At 36.7% G+C, this 16,013-nt stretch overlaps 1 protein-coding gene across 1 annotated transcript in view; it reads right to left on the bottom strand.

The window, feature by feature from the left end:
* LOC101887946 (homeotic protein empty spiracles) overlaps nucleotides 1-16,013 on the bottom strand; it is a 35,140-nt gene that overhangs the window by 3,236 nt on the left and 15,891 nt on the right. Inside the window, exon 2 of the mRNA XM_005179283.4 lies at nucleotides 6,505-6,662. Within this exon, the coding sequence (XP_005179340.4) occupies nucleotides 6,505-6,662 (158 nt within the window). The remainder of the gene's footprint in view (nucleotides 1-6,504; nucleotides 6,663-16,013) is intronic.

The following is a 16,013-nucleotide window of genomic DNA, read 5'->3' as shown; positions in this document are numbered from 1 at the left end:
TTGCCATGTAAATTCTCACTTAATAATAATGACGAACGTAACAATATTTAACAGGCGTTTACTTTTATTACCAACTGTAATTTTCTTGCAATTTATAATTTTGTGTTCCCTTGAGTTTTGTTTTTTTTTTTCGTTTTGGCTGAAGCTATTTTTTAGCCATCATTTATTGCAGCCAGCCTGTCAGTTTCGTGGCATAGCTCAGTGCAGCAAAAGCTAAGCATTAGCCTTAAAGGGTGTCAGGAGTCATTTATGCCCGTTGGCAATTTTCGAAAAAACAACCCTTAAGAAAACTGAAAAAATCGAAAGGGTTGCAAGGCATGCTTTACTGGAATTCGGTGAAAGGGTCGTTTCTCTGTCTGTCCGGGAATAGAGTAAATAATTCTAGCCACTTAAGCCCACTTAACGACCAGTTGACATGCAATCACTTAACGTTTAAAAGAAGAGACAGAGGCAGAAGACGAAGTTTGCGACAAGGATGATTTTTTTTTGTAAACTACCGTTATTGAATATTTTTTTTGGCTATTTTGCTATAGCAGCTAGCATATGGCGTAAGATAATGGCTCTAATGGCATTCCCACCCCATTTGGGGTGGATCATTGAAATAAGTGAATTTTTCATTAGAAATCTGGGTGAAGGGTTGCCGAAATGAATGGTTCCCATGGACAGTAATCAAATCCAAAAAGGGGGTTGTGTATGCAATTTATTTTCATTTTTCTAGCACATATAAATTCATATTGGCCAGTTCATATTGCTATTATATTATTAATGTATTTGGGGTAATCGGCGGAAACCTAGTCATTTTCTTATTGAAGTGCCGAAAACTGAAATAATGAAACTAAATTGGTCTTGAGAAGAAAATCAACTTCCAAGTTACTGGTTTAAATGAAAATCGCGAAATGTGGAGCATACAGGGTGAGATGAAAAAACTGCAACCAACTTCAGACTGCTGTCATTTCTAAGCCACTCGTCCGACAGCTGTTTAAATTATTCCAGTGACAGCACATTATATTGTTTACAAGCGTACAAAAGCATTTCAGAATTTTCCAGAAAAAAGTTATTCGTGATGGAATTCAAGCGTGATAGTGAGATTTCTTTATATTTGGCTGGAAAACCACAAGTGGCCATCGTTAGAGCACTCCAGCATTTAAATGTGAATAAATATTTTGTGTCTCGTACGATCGCTCGTTACCTTGATACTGGTAGCGTAGCCCCTGTCAAGGAAGTGGACGGAAGAAAACATTAACATCGGCAGAAATGGTTTGAAAAGTAAAAAAGCGACTTGATCGAAACCCACGTCGCAGTGGCCGAAAAATGGCTCGTGAGCTGAACATATCGCAATATTACAATCGGCATATAATGTGACGACGAAAAATGAGCTCGGGGTAAAGCCATTGAAATTCCAAAAAGTGCAAGAACTTACACCGCAACAGAAAGAAAATAGACTCAAAAGAGCTAAAGAGTTGCCTCGCTTGGCCGAAAGTGGTGAACTGCCGAATTTGGTTTTCTCCGATGAGAAAACATTCGTTATCCAGCAGTTTGTAAACAAACAAAATGATCGCGTTTACTTGCCAAAGAGGTCAGCTGAAAATGTCCACCTTCGGTTGGCCACCAGAACTCAAGCGCCGACCATGGTGATGGTGTGGCCCGCCATAACAGCCGATGATGGCTCTTCGCTCGTATTAATCAACAGTGGCACCAGAATAAATGACGAATATTATAGCGAAAATATTCTGGAGGGTGTATTAAAACCTTGGGCAGCCAAACATTTTGGCCGCAGACCTTGGACATTCCAACAGAACTTAGCACCATCGCACTCAGAACGCGCCACCCAAGAATGGTTACAAAATGAGGTTCCTCGCTTTATTTCCAGCGCACAATGGCCACCAACATCTCCGGATACCAATCCGTTGGACTATTGTGTCTGGAGTATTTTGGAAAGCAAACCTCAAATACCTTATAAAGACTTTGGCTGAATTATTTCAAATGGGCCCTTATGTCGAACCGCTTAAAGTTATCTCATAAAATCATTTCTAGTTTTTAGGAGAAAACACAAACCGACAAAATGCTAACAGTGTCGCCAAACAAAATGTTTATACCCTCAGCCATAGAGAGGGTATATATCATTTGATAGGGCAAAAAGTTCTTCATCGAAATAAGGGTTTTAGACCCTATGGTCTATTTAGCGATGTTCGTCCGTCTGCTTGTCTTGCTGGCTGGTGCGCACGATAACTCTCGAAGGGAGTCCGATTTGATCCAAACCTGACATAGCGTAATATTATTATTAAACTTAGAACTAGTTCGGAGATGGGCAATATCGGTCCACTGCTTTCATTACCTTCCCCACAAAAGGTCGAAATTTTCAAAAATAATAATTTATTGCACAGAAAAGGAGAGGATAGTCCGATTTTGCTTCAGCATTGCAAACCCTAATATTTTCATGAGTGCCAAGTCAGGTGCGAAAATGGACAATATTGGTCCACTCCATCGAGTTCCCACAAAGGGTCAACATTTTGAATAAGTATAACTCTTATAAAATGTGATCTTCAATTACATACATCACATTATTCTTATTAACCAAATGTCTGGCTCCTTACCTCACAAAGGGTCAATATTTTGACGGTGGTATAGATCGGACCATTCCTTCTGGTACCTCCCCCATAAACGGTCAACGTTTTGAATAACCAAAACGATTACAATATCCGAAATAAGCATCCGATTCTCTTCATATTTTACATATCACATTATTTTTATTAAACCAAGGTCTGGTGTGAAGATGGCATATATCGGTCCACTCCTTCGGGTACCGCCCTCATAAAGAGTCAATAATTTGAATATCCATAATGCTCAGAAAACTCGAAATAAACACTCCATTCCAATCAAACTTGGCACATCTCAATATTTCCGCCAACGCAATATCTATATAAAGGTGGTAGAGAACGGACTATTCCTTTTGGTACCTCCCCTACATAGGGTCTTTTAACCATGAATCTCATAAAGAGCGAAATTAACATATGATTCCATTCAGACTTGGCACATCTTAATATTACTATCAACACTAGATCTATTTAAATGGTGGAGATCAGACCATTCCTTCTGCTACCTCCCCCACAAAGGGTTAAAGTTCAGAAGTTCTACTAACACTGTGAACTTGGAATATATCGGCGCATTCCTCCCGGTGCCTTCCCCACAAAGGGTTCAATATTTTAAAAACAAAACGCTAATAAAACGGGAAAAAAACATGCAACTCTCTTCAAACTTGACACATCCAAGCATTTTTTATAACGCAAAATCTATTGAGAAGATGATAAATATTTCCCAACCCCCTCTGGTACCTCACTCACAAAGGGTCACAATTTCCAATGTTTTTTTTTTCTGTCATAACTGCGAAACAAATCGGCGGTTCCACACATCTTGCTATATGTAAATAATTCTCTTAACAAGAAATCTGATATTAATATGTTAAATATCGGAATTTATGATTTCGCATAACATTGGATATAAATGTTCGGTTTGCTTAAAATATTTTGATTTGTATGAAGTGGAATACTTCCGATATTTCATCATTTTCCGAAAATTATCACATATCTCAGAAAATGTGAAGAAAATAGTCGATGTGGTCGAAATATTTGGTACCTTGGAATATTCAAATCAGGCATATGCCCAATATGAAATGAACAAAATTGACCCACTTCTTTGTAACATCCTTCATAAAGGGTCAACAGTTTAAATAATCATAAGTATACATCTGTCGGCACAACCGACTGGTACTATTTAACTTATTGTACCTTTTTTTTACTTATCAAATTTTAAAAAAGGCAGCCTTATATCGCACCTACGCCCAAGGTTGACCCGTAAAATAAATTCGTTTCAGATTTTGCATACATTTGATATAGGTCCACCTTTAGACACAGCCTTCATATAACGGTACGGTAACGATATTTGTATGTGTCTACTACGTGATACAACTCCATTACATCGATATTTTCTGAAATTCGTTATTTTAAAAGTTAATGCGTTAATTCGAAATCGAAAAAAAAAAATCATTTCAAATCATTAGCCCCAGTGCCACAAGCAGAGGGCGGATTTTGTTGCTTTAGCCACATTTTCCAACCGAAGTAGTTTTTGGAATTCTCAAAAGGCTTTAATATTTCGAAATAGTAACGGTTAGACAAATATCTGGAGGCAAAAAATTGTGGGATTTGAAAGAAACCGTTCGACCATTCGATAATTACAGGAACTTCGTAACAAGTAAAAAAGGGGCCGAATTTTGAATACACTTCACCATGTGGAACGAATTTGGCAATTTTCAAAAAAAAAAAAAAAAAACAGTAAAGAAAGCCTTAAAGTCGGTCGGGGCCGACTTTATGATACCCTACACCACTTTCCTAATTTAGTAGAGCTCCGCATAACAATTAAAAGTTTTTATGGGAGAATTCAATCATACACGCTATGATTATAATTATAATTTAAACTTCAAAGGACTAAATATGCCGAAGCATTTGTATCTTTTAAATTCGGACTTGTATTGCCCATTTGGTGCAAAATTAATTTGAAATCGGATAAAGATATATATGGGAGCTATATCCAAATCGTAACCGATTTCGATGAAATTTGGCAAAGATATTTCTGAGCTGCATTCGATATATTTCCCTGAATATCGTTGTTACGGAGTGCATATTACGGTTGTGGGTAACAAATATAACAAATCGGATGAACAATATATATGAAAGCTATAACTATATCTGAACCGATCTACACCAAATTTGACATACAAGCTTCTAGACTCAATTCGGTCGTGAGTGCCAAATTTCATCTAATTTGGGCAAATATTAGAAGTTTGGTGTACAATAAAAGGTAAATCGGACGAAGTTATATATGGGAGCTATATCCAAATCTGAACCGATCTCGATAAAATTTAGCAAATGTATTTCTGAGATGTATTTGATATATTTCCCCAAATATTGTTGTTACAGAGTGCATATTACGGCTGCGGAGGACAAAAATAACAAGTCGGATGAGCAATATATATGGGAGCTATAGCTATATCTGAACCGATTTCTATCAAATTTTGCATACTTACTTCCAGGCCTAATTTGGGTGTATATGCAAAATTCCATACAATTCGGGCTGATATTACACGTTTGGTGCACAATAAAAGGCAAATCGGACGAAGATATATATGGGAGCTATATCTAAATTTTGACCGATTATTTCCAATTTGAATAGGGTTCGTCCTTGGGACAAACAAATGTTGTTTGGAAAATTTTATCTTAATCGGACAATAAATGCGACCTGTACTTTGTTTACAAAAATACATGGACAGACGGACAGACGGACGGACATGCATAAATCGACTCAGAATGTGATTCTATGCAGATCATCAAAAGGAACTATGGGTCTATTTCGTTTCCTTCTGCCTGTTACAAACAAATGCACAAAGACATAATACCCTGACCACCTTGTGGTGTAGGGTAGGACAATTTTCTGTCCTAGGCTGCAGTATCCATTAATAACTTCAAGTACCAAATTTGTAACAATTCCGGTGAATAGTACCGTTAAATCATTAAAATCCCGAATATCGGGAGGTAACGTTATATGAGGGTTATACGGGAGTTACCATTGTATGAGGGCTATTCGAAAACGTGGACCGACAAGGCCCATATATGAACTTAAGAATGAAAAACTGTGCTGTAAAATATTTTAAAAATTATTTCACAATATGTTAAATATGTAATGTATATTCTCTCCATATCCGAAAAATAGATGGAGTTTAAAAAAATAATATCGAGAAGGACCTAAAATATTTTTTTGTATTTTAGTATGGAATGTCGTCTTTAATAGCCATCAAAAACTCGTGCCGTTCTTTGAGCAAGTTCTCCGTTTTGTTTGTTTTTGTTGTTCTTTTTAGAAAGGGTTATTTTGCGTTTATATCCTGTTATTAGTGGATAATTTAAAATATATAAAATCTTGTTCAACCTCCTTAAAAATCGGTGGTAAAGTTACATGCCTCACTTTGCCAGCCAATTTGAACATATCCTCGAAAATTTAGGAGGGAGAGATTCTGTCAGCCTAGCACTCAAAATGTCAAGTTACTTATTATTGGGTTTCAAATTTTTGTCGAAACCTTCAAAATGCCGAAAATTAGGAGGTACCGGAATATGAAAATCAGGAAGTAACGCTATATGGGGGTCAGAGTGAAACGTAAACCGATATGTCCCATACGTATTTCTGTGTATCTAAGAAATAATTACGCCTGCCACTGTCAAAGTATATAGTTCCAGCTTGTGACCGATTTCTTTGGTTTATTTCTTAATTGTCTTTCGTAAAATTAAATTAATCGGGTTTTACAAAGTTTTATTCAAACCATCTAAATTATCCGCATAGCTTGTCATGTTTATGTCAGATTTAACCATTGATGATGGCTAACCCACCCACAAAAACCTTCATCAATTTGCTTTACTGCAGTTTCATAGTTCTAAGTTTTGTGTGCGTTGTCTTGCTTACCTGAGTTTCAGTCAGACTTAAATTTTGAGCCAATTGCTTTCGTTCGGCTCCCACCACATAGTGATTCTCTTCGAAAGCGTGTTCCAGCTTTAGCAGTTGTGTGGGTGAAAATGCGGTACGCACACGTTTTGGCTTACGGAATGGCTGTAGCAGGAAACCTGGAATGAAGAGGGGGAAAACAACAGCATTAATTTTGCAATTGAAGTTTTGCGAGAATATTTGTAATCAATTAAAAATTATTTGTTTTGAGTTTGAACCATATTATAGGGCTTTTCGGTTACGGACACTGGGAGCTATTTTTGTCTGAAATGTGGTCAAGTTTTGATGATAAATTTGAAATTCAACAAGTTAAAAAATATCATTAGGTTTTGCCGACAAATGTATACCCTCAGCCAATGTTCTATTATTTAAATTTATTTTGACTATTGTTATGATTACTCAAATTGTTGACCCTCTGTGGGTTAGGTATCGAAGGAATGGGCCAATATTGACCATTTCGTGTCGGACCTAAATAAATATGATATAAATATTGCGAATTGACAGGTTTGGACTATATCGACTACTTCCTTCATTTTATATGAAATATGTGATAATCCTTAGAAAATGTTGAGGTATAAGATATTGTATAGCGGAGTACTCCATTTTTATATATCATCTAATACAGATAAAAATATTGTTATGGATAAAATTTCCAGAAAATCGAACATTTATATCCAATTTTATTCGAAATCATTAATTCCATATTCATCTCATATTTCTGGTTGAGATAAATATTTAGAAATAGCAAGTTTGAAAGAATCGCTGATTCGTTTGGGAAGTTATGACAGATAAAATTATTGAAAATTGTGACCCTTTGTGGGTGAGGTACCAGAAGGGGTTCGCGTATATATATATATATATATATATATATATATATATATATATATATATATATATATATATATATATATATATATATATATATATATATATATATATATATATATATATATATATATATATATATCATCTTCACAACACATCTTGTGTTAGCAAAAATGTTGTATGTGTGAAATTTTGAAGAGAGCTGGATGCTTATTTCGCTTTCTTTGGGCGTTTTCTTTTTCAAAATCATGAACCCTATGTAGGGAAGGTACCAGGAGAAATGGTCCAATCTCTTCAATTTTTTAACGGATCCCGTTTTTGTGGAAATATTGAGGTGTGACAAGTGTGAATGGAATCGGATGTTAATTTCGGGTTTTATGAATGGTTTTGTTGTGTTGTGGGTAATTACCAGAAGGAGAGCGCCGATATATCCCATCTTCACAGCAGATCTTCTGTTAATAGGAAAAATGGGATGTGTGAAATATGGAGAGAATTGGAATGCTTATTTCGGATTTTTTGATCGTTATGGTTATTAAAAATTGTTACCCTTTGTGGGCGAGGTACTAGAAGAAATGGCCCGATCTCTAGCATCTTTGTCGCAGATCTTGTGTTGATGAAAACATTGAGATAGGCCAAGTCTGAATGGCATCTGATGTTAATTTTGTGTTTTATGAACGTTTTGTTTTTTAAAATCCCAAAAACCCTTTTATGGGGGAAGTACCAGAAGGAATCCGCCGATATTCCCCATTTTCTCAGCAAATCTAGTTTTAGTAAAAATAATGGCATGTGTGAAATTTGAAGAGAACCGGATTTTATGATCGTTTTGGTTAAGTTTGTCACTTTGCGGGGGAGGTACCAAAAGGAATGATCCAATCTCTACCGTTTTTATAACAGATCTTGTGTTGATGAAAATATTCAGATGTGCCAAGCCTAATGGAAACGGATGTTAGTTTCCCGTTTTATGAGCTTAATGGCTATTCAAAATTTTTTGACCCTTTGTGAGGGAGGTACCAGAAGGAGTGGACCGATTTTTTCCATTTTCACAACAGATCTTGTGTTAGTAGAAATATTAAGATGTGTGAAATTTAAAGAGAATCAAAATGCCTTTTTTGCGAATTGTGAGCTTCATGGATATTAAAAATGTTGACCATTTGTGGGGGAGGTACTTAATGGAGTGGATTAATATCGTCCATTTTTGCACGAGATGAAAAATTGCAACCAACTTTAGACTGCTGTCATTTCTAAGCCACTCGTTCGACAGCTGTTAAAATTATTTCAGTGACAGCTCATTATATTGTTTACAAGTGTACAAAAGGATTTTGGTGAGATTTTTCTAGAAAAAAAAATTATTAGTGATGGAATTCAAGCGTTAAAGTGTGATTTCTCTATATTTGGCTTGAAAACCACAAGTGGCTATCGTTAGAGCACTCCAGCATTTAAATGTTAATTAATCTTTTGTGTCTCGTACCATAGCTTGTTACCGTGATACTGGTAGCATTAAGGGAGTGAACGACGTCAAGGAAGTGGACGGAAGAAAACAGCAACATCAGCAGAAATGGTTCGAAAAATAAAGAAGCGACTTGATCGAAACCCGCGTCGCAGTGGCCGGAGAATGACTCGTGAGCTGAACATATCGCAATATTCCATTCGGCAAATATTGAAAAATGAGCTCGGGATAAAGCCATTGAAATTCCCAAAAGTACAAAAAAGTAACCGCAACGAAAGAAAATAGACGCAAAAGAGCTAAAGAGTTGCTTCGCTTGGCCGAAAGTGGTGAACTGCCGAATTTGGTTTTCTTCGATGAGAAAACATTCGTTGTTCAGAAGTTTGTAAACAAACAAAATGATCGTGTTTACTTGCCAAAGAGGTCAGCTGAAAATGTGCACCTTCGGTTGGCCACCAGAACTCAAGCGCCGGACATGGTGATGGTGTGGGCCACCATAACAGCTGATGGTCGCTCTCTGCTTGTATTTATCGACCGTGTCATCATAATAAATGCCGAAGATTATCGCGAAAACATTCTGGAGGGTGTATTAAAGCCTTGGGCACGCAAACATTTTGGCCGCAGACCTTGGACATTCCAACAGGACTCAGGGCCAAAGTACCGCAGAGCAACATTCGGGCAGCGTGTGACGGTTTCATTGGCCGTTTGAAGGCCATAATTCGTGCCAACGGTGAACAATTCGAACAAATCTAAACTTAATCTAAAATTTGATGCTATTTCCGACATTTTTTGCTTTCATTCAATAAATTTAAGAAACAAAGTAAACATTATGGCTTTTGACTTTGTTACAGTTTTTTTATCTCACCCTGCATTGGGATATGCCAAGCTGGAGCAAAATTGACTTATTTTAGCAGGATTTTTTTTTTTTAAATTTCGACCTTTTGTGGTGGAGGTACCAGATGGAGTGCACAGCTATTACCCATCTCCGAACTCGATGCACCAAGTTTCAACCAAATCGGATACTCCATTCTAGAGTTATTGTGCGCTCCAGCCAGCCAGCCAGCCAGACAGACGGACATCGCTAGATCGACTTTAAATGTCCTGAAACGGATTTGGTCCAAAGAGACCTAGGATCTAAAATCGCTATTACGATGAGGCAAGTTTTTGGCCGTATCAAATTATATATAACCTCTCTAGGCATGTGGCTGGGGGTATAAAAAAGTTCACCCTTGCAATGATTAATTTGACATTCAGTTGACCACTAGACTATTCCGTATCCTTGACAAGTCCATAATGTTACCTGGTTCTACTTTGTCTACTTTTGTAGTGATCCCATGTTTCTAAATATAAAATCGGCTAAAAATAAATTCCTCATTGTCCAAATATATATGAATACCCGCAAAGCAGCACACGAGTATATATTTTATTGATAATTTGCCTTTTGCCAAACTGTTTACAAATTATAAATATATTTTTTGCCATTATTCTGATATTTTTTTGCATTTTTGACTTGCATTTTATTCCGCATCATCATCGTTGTCCATTGCGCCTCATTGCTTTTAGTTGTTGGCTGCTACTGCCACTTTTTTGCTGTTGTTGTTGTGGAATATTTATTATTCTCAAGAGCATTCCTTGTTACCATGAATGGTCGACTGATTTCCTAGAATTTTTCATGCAAAACCAAACAAAAAAGACGCAGCCAAACAACCAACCAATCGACAAACATCATCAATATCCAATGATGGTCGTCGGTCGGATGAGGCGTATCGTTGTTCTGCCCCAATGCTGCTGCGGCAAAAATGCAAAAATCCAGCCGAAGCTTTATGATAATAATAATATGCAACATTGGGTGCAACGAGCAGTAAAAGCGCGGCATATAAAACAGCCAGCGAGCGACACAGATCATCAGAGAGTGTGTTTGTGGGTGTGTGTGTGTGCAACAACGGTAGCGCTTTGACTTTTTAATGTGTCTTATCAAAATACAAATATCCGCTCAATTGAAAAATATTTACTTTTTTCCTGCCATGGTTATGCTATTTTACAACAGAACAACAAAGATGCGGAACGGAATGAAAATGTACACTGGGAGAAAATTAAGAGAAATGTAGGTTGTTCAATGTCGAACAATAAAAGTACGTCGCCCTCAAATACGATGTGTGAAACAATTTCGGTGAAGTCATCAACATACCGAATATAGGGAGGTACCATTATATGGGTGCTAAACGAACACGTGGACCAGCATAGACAATTTTTTTTGGCTGTAGTACCTATTACGAAGTGCAAATACGAAATTTGAAACCATTCCGGTCAACATTATCCCAAAAATCATCGAAAACCCGATTTAAGCGAGGCACCGTTATATGGGGGCTATGCGAAGACGTGAACTTGTATAGTCAATATTCTGCTATGGCTTGTAGTACCCATTAGGAACGTCAAATACAAATTGTGCAATAATTCCGGTGAATAATGTCGCTAAAATCATCAAAATATCGAATATAGAGAAATACATGGAGGCTATACTAAAACGTGGACCTGCATAATCAATTTTCTGTAATACCCAAAACGCATTACAAATACGAAATGTAAAACAATACCGAATATATGGAGGTAGGTTATATATAGGTTATATGGGGGCTATACCAAAACCTGGACCTATATAGCCCGTTTTTTAATACCAGAAGTCCTGCAGGCCAAACACATATCTGAGTAGAATTTTATCAACCTGCCTCTTTTCATTTGGAAGCTAGAATGATTTCCACAGAGGAACGGACATCGCTAAACCGACTTTGTGGGGTCTAAACTGTATAGTTCGAGGTTTTACAAACGGAATAACAAACTTAATATACCATCCATATTAGTATGGTGGAGGGTATAAAAGAGCAAGGAGGTTGAATGATTTTTTCTCCCAAGGACGAACCCTATTGAAATTGGTGAGAATCGGTTCAAATTTAGATATAGCTCCCGTATAAATCTTCAACCAATTTCGGGTTAATTGTGCTCCAAATGGCCTGAATTTTGGCACATCCGACCGAATTCAGTCTAGAGTCAAGCACATCAAATTTCGTGAAAAACGGTTCAGATATAGCTACAAGTCCCTCACACGCGTAATATGCACTCCACACAATGATCATTGGTGCCAGATTTCTTAACTGAATCCGGTTAAGAAAAAAGGGTCTAAAATTTGGTCAAAATCGGTTCAGATTTGGATATAACCAAATGGGTAATAACCACCCAAATGGACTACATTTTGCCACTTCCGACGGAATTAAAGCTAAAAGCAAGTACTTTTAATTTTGGTAAACATCGGTACCGATATAGCTATAGCTCGATATATGGGAAGACAATGCTACACGACAATGATATTTGATACGGGACATCAGATACAGCTCGAAAATACCTCTGTCAAATTTTATACAGATCGGTTCGGATTTTTATATAACTTTGATATACATCTTCATCCGATTTTTACGATTATTGCTCACCATATATGCAATATCAGCCCAAATTGAATAGATTTTTTTTTCATATTCAGCCGAATAAAATAAAGTTCGGTAAGAGTAGAATCTGCTCGTTTTCGAGAGAATTTTGCTCTTATTCAAGCGACCTCTCTAGAACTTGAGTGAGTTTCATTCTTTACTCGACTCTGAATCTAAAGGTTCAAATGGGCAGTGTTATTAAACAGACAGTAGAGGTAGAACTTTAAAAGTTTGCGTGCCGTTCGCCCTTTGTAAGGTCTTCTACATACACAATGCCTCGGAAAGTCTTCTATGGAAAGAAGAACTCTCTATTTCATTTATTGAGAGAAGACCACAAAAGGCCTTTCATAGAATGAAGACCTTTGAAAGCCTTCCAACGTTAGAAGATATCTAAAGATGTTCTGTAGATGTCTTCTCTACACAGGCGAGCCTTTAGAGGTCTTCCTAATTTAGAAAACCTTCAGATTTTCGGGAGAATTCTTTCTATAGAAAACGTTCCGAGAGCATCTCATCCCATAGGGTATACTCAGAAGACTTCCGTATAAAAAAAAAACATTCAATTGTTACACCCTACACCATTCTATGGAGAGTATATTAACTTTGTCATTCCTTTGTGACTCCTTGAAATATTCATAATAGACCCCACTAAGTATCTATATTCTGGATCAGCGTAAAATTCTAAGACGATCTAGCGATGACCGTATGTCTGTTGTAATAACGCTATCTTTCGAACGAATTGAGATAGAAGGCTACAATTTTGCATACATGCATAGTTTAGTAGGTTAAGTTCGTAAATGTCGGTCCACGTTTTCATATAGCCCCCATATAACGATACCTCCCGATATTCGGTATTTTGATGATTATAGCGATATTATTCACCGGAATTGTTTCAAATTTCGTTACTAGAAAATCCTAATGGGTACTAAAACCTATGCAGGTTCAGATCTTCGTATAGCGCCCATATAACGATATCTCTCGATATTCGGTATTTTCATGATTTTAGCGACATTATTTACCGGAATTATTTCGAATTTCGTATTTGAAGTTCGTAATGGTCCACGTCTTCGTATAGCCATAACGGTACCACCCGATAGTCGGTATTTTGACGATTTCCGCAACGCTATTCACCAGAATCGTTTCAAATTTTATATTGAAAAATCTTATCGTGTACTACAACTTATGGCAAAAAAATTCGTATGCAGGTCCGCGTCTTCGTATAGCCTCCATATGACGGAACCTCTCGATACTCCGCATTTTCATGATTTTTGCGACATTATTCACTGTAATTGTAACAAATTTCGTATTTGGAATTCGTAATGGACACTATAGCCTATGACAAAAAATTTCGTATGCAGGTCCCCGTCTTCGTATAATCCCCATATAACGGTTTTCATTTAAGTGGTAGTTTTCGGAATTTTTTTGAAAATTTCCAATTTCCTTCCAAATGATAGAGGGTATTAAGAGTTCTAGAGAAGTAATTCAGTTGCAGTCAATCAAATAAATGGTAAATATTCCAGAGCATTGAGTCTGCAAGTCTTTAAAATTTGAGCGATTCGTGGGAAAAATCTTAGATAGATTTGATTTTTATACCCTACACCACATAGTGGTAAGGGTATTATGTCTTTGTGCAGTTGTTTGTAACATGGAAAAGGAAGCGAGATAGACCCATAGTTAATTTTGAGGATCTCCATAGAATCACTTTCTGAGTTGATTTATGCATGTCAGTCCGTCTGTCCGTCCATGTATTCTTGTGAACAAAATGCAGGTCGCATTTATTATCCGATTGAGATGAAATTTTCCAAATAACATTTGTTTGGCCCAAGGACGAACCCTATTGAAATTGGAGATAATCAGTCAAAATTTAGATATAGCTCCTATATATATCTTCGTCCGATTTGCCTTTTATTGTGCACCAAACGTGTAATATCAGTCCGATTAGTATGGAATTTTGCACGTATGATCAGATTGGACCTGAAAATAAGTATGCCAAATTTGATCGAAATCGGTTCAGATATTGCAATAGCTCCCATATATATTGTTCATCCGATTTGTTATTTTTGTCCTCCGCAGCCGTAATATGCAGTCTGTAACAACAAATTTTTGGGAAATATATCAAATGCAGCTCAGAAGCACCTTTGCTAAATTTTATCGAGATCGGTTCAGATTTGGATATAGCTCCCATATATAACTTCGTCCGATTTACTTTTTATTGTACACCAAACGTCTAATATTTGCCCAAATGGGACGGAATTTTTCACATGCTACCGAATTGAGTCTAGAAGCTAGTATGCCAAATTTGGTGAAGATCGGTTCAGATATAGCTATAGCTCCCATATATATTGTTAATCCGATTTGTTGTATATGTTACCAACAGCCGTAATATGCACTCCGTAACAACGATATTGAGGGAAATATATCAAATACAGCTCAGAAATATCTTTGCCAAATTGTATCGAGATCGGTTCAGATTTGGATATAGCTCCCATAAATATCTTTATCTGATTTTTAATTGATTTGGCACCAAATGGGCAATACAAGTCCGAATTTAAAAGATACAAATGCTTCGGCATACTTAGTCCTTTGAACTTTAAATTACAATTATAATCAAAGCGTGTATGATTAAATTCTCCAATAAAATCGTTTAATTGTTATGTGGAGCTCTACTAAATTAGCAAAGTGGTGTAGGGTATCATAAAGTCCGCCCCGCCCGACTTTAGGACTTTCTTAGCCTTAATAGAGGCTTTCTTCTAAAATGGTCGGTAAATTATATGAATTAAACATTTTCACAGTGTATTTGATAATCCAGCATTGATGAACATGCCACACAAAAATTATAAATCGTGATATACCCACTTCAACGACCACAAAGGGTATAAATAAATATGAAGTTTATAATCCTCAATACAATAATAATAAAAATAATAAAACAAAAGGACTATTGTTTTCACATCGAAAGTCAATGTTTCAAAAAAATGTAAAAGAGATTAGCTGTAATATTTCTTTGAAACAGAGTACTGCCTTTTCTGGTATCGCGTGTCCCAGAGATTCCATGCAAGCATTTTCCAAAGTCAAATTCAATAGAAACCCAATAAAATTTTGAATAACAAAGAATTTAAATTCTAACCCCTCACTACTCACGGCTAGAAACATTTGATTGACTACCGTCATCATCGCGGCATGAAATTTTGGAATAGTTTTTAGTTAATTTTCGAGAAGCGTTTGCGGTAGTTGAAAATTCTAGGAATCACTTGACGTTGATGTTTGTTAACCCCCTCTGACGTATGAAGACCGAGAAAAAAAGGATTGTTTAGAGTCTACGCACAAGGGTACACACACTCTCTCTTTGATAGACTGCTGCTGTTGCCTTTGGCTGCTGTGCTTTAGAAGTTGATGCGCCTGCGCAGATACCCTGCCGTGCATTTTGCGCCACAATAACCATTTCAAACACCGAAAAGGGCGTTTGCGCCGCCGCTGGTAATGTTATACGCTCACAGGAAAAAAAATTGGGTTATTTTTTCAACAACAAACCGAACCTATTTTATAATAAGAAGAAGATGAGAGAGTAGCTCAAACATATTAGGGGTTTTATTTGTTTCGATTATAATAAAGTGCATGTTTGGTTGGATAGATTGTCAGTTTGCCTCTCTCCAAAGGTAGTATCAACATTTCATGCACCTTGTTGTGAAAACAGCAGGGATATGGAAGAGAACATTTCATTTCATTTC

This window comes from Musca domestica, unplaced genomic scaffold (genome assembly GCF_030504385.1).
Source record: "Musca domestica strain aabys unplaced genomic scaffold, Musca_domestica.polishedcontigs.V.1.1 1, whole genome shotgun sequence".
Lineage (NCBI taxonomy): Eukaryota > Metazoa > Arthropoda > Insecta > Diptera > Muscidae > Musca > Musca domestica.
Note: the sequence above shows the minus strand (reverse complement) of the source record. Positions and strands in the feature narration are given on the sequence as shown.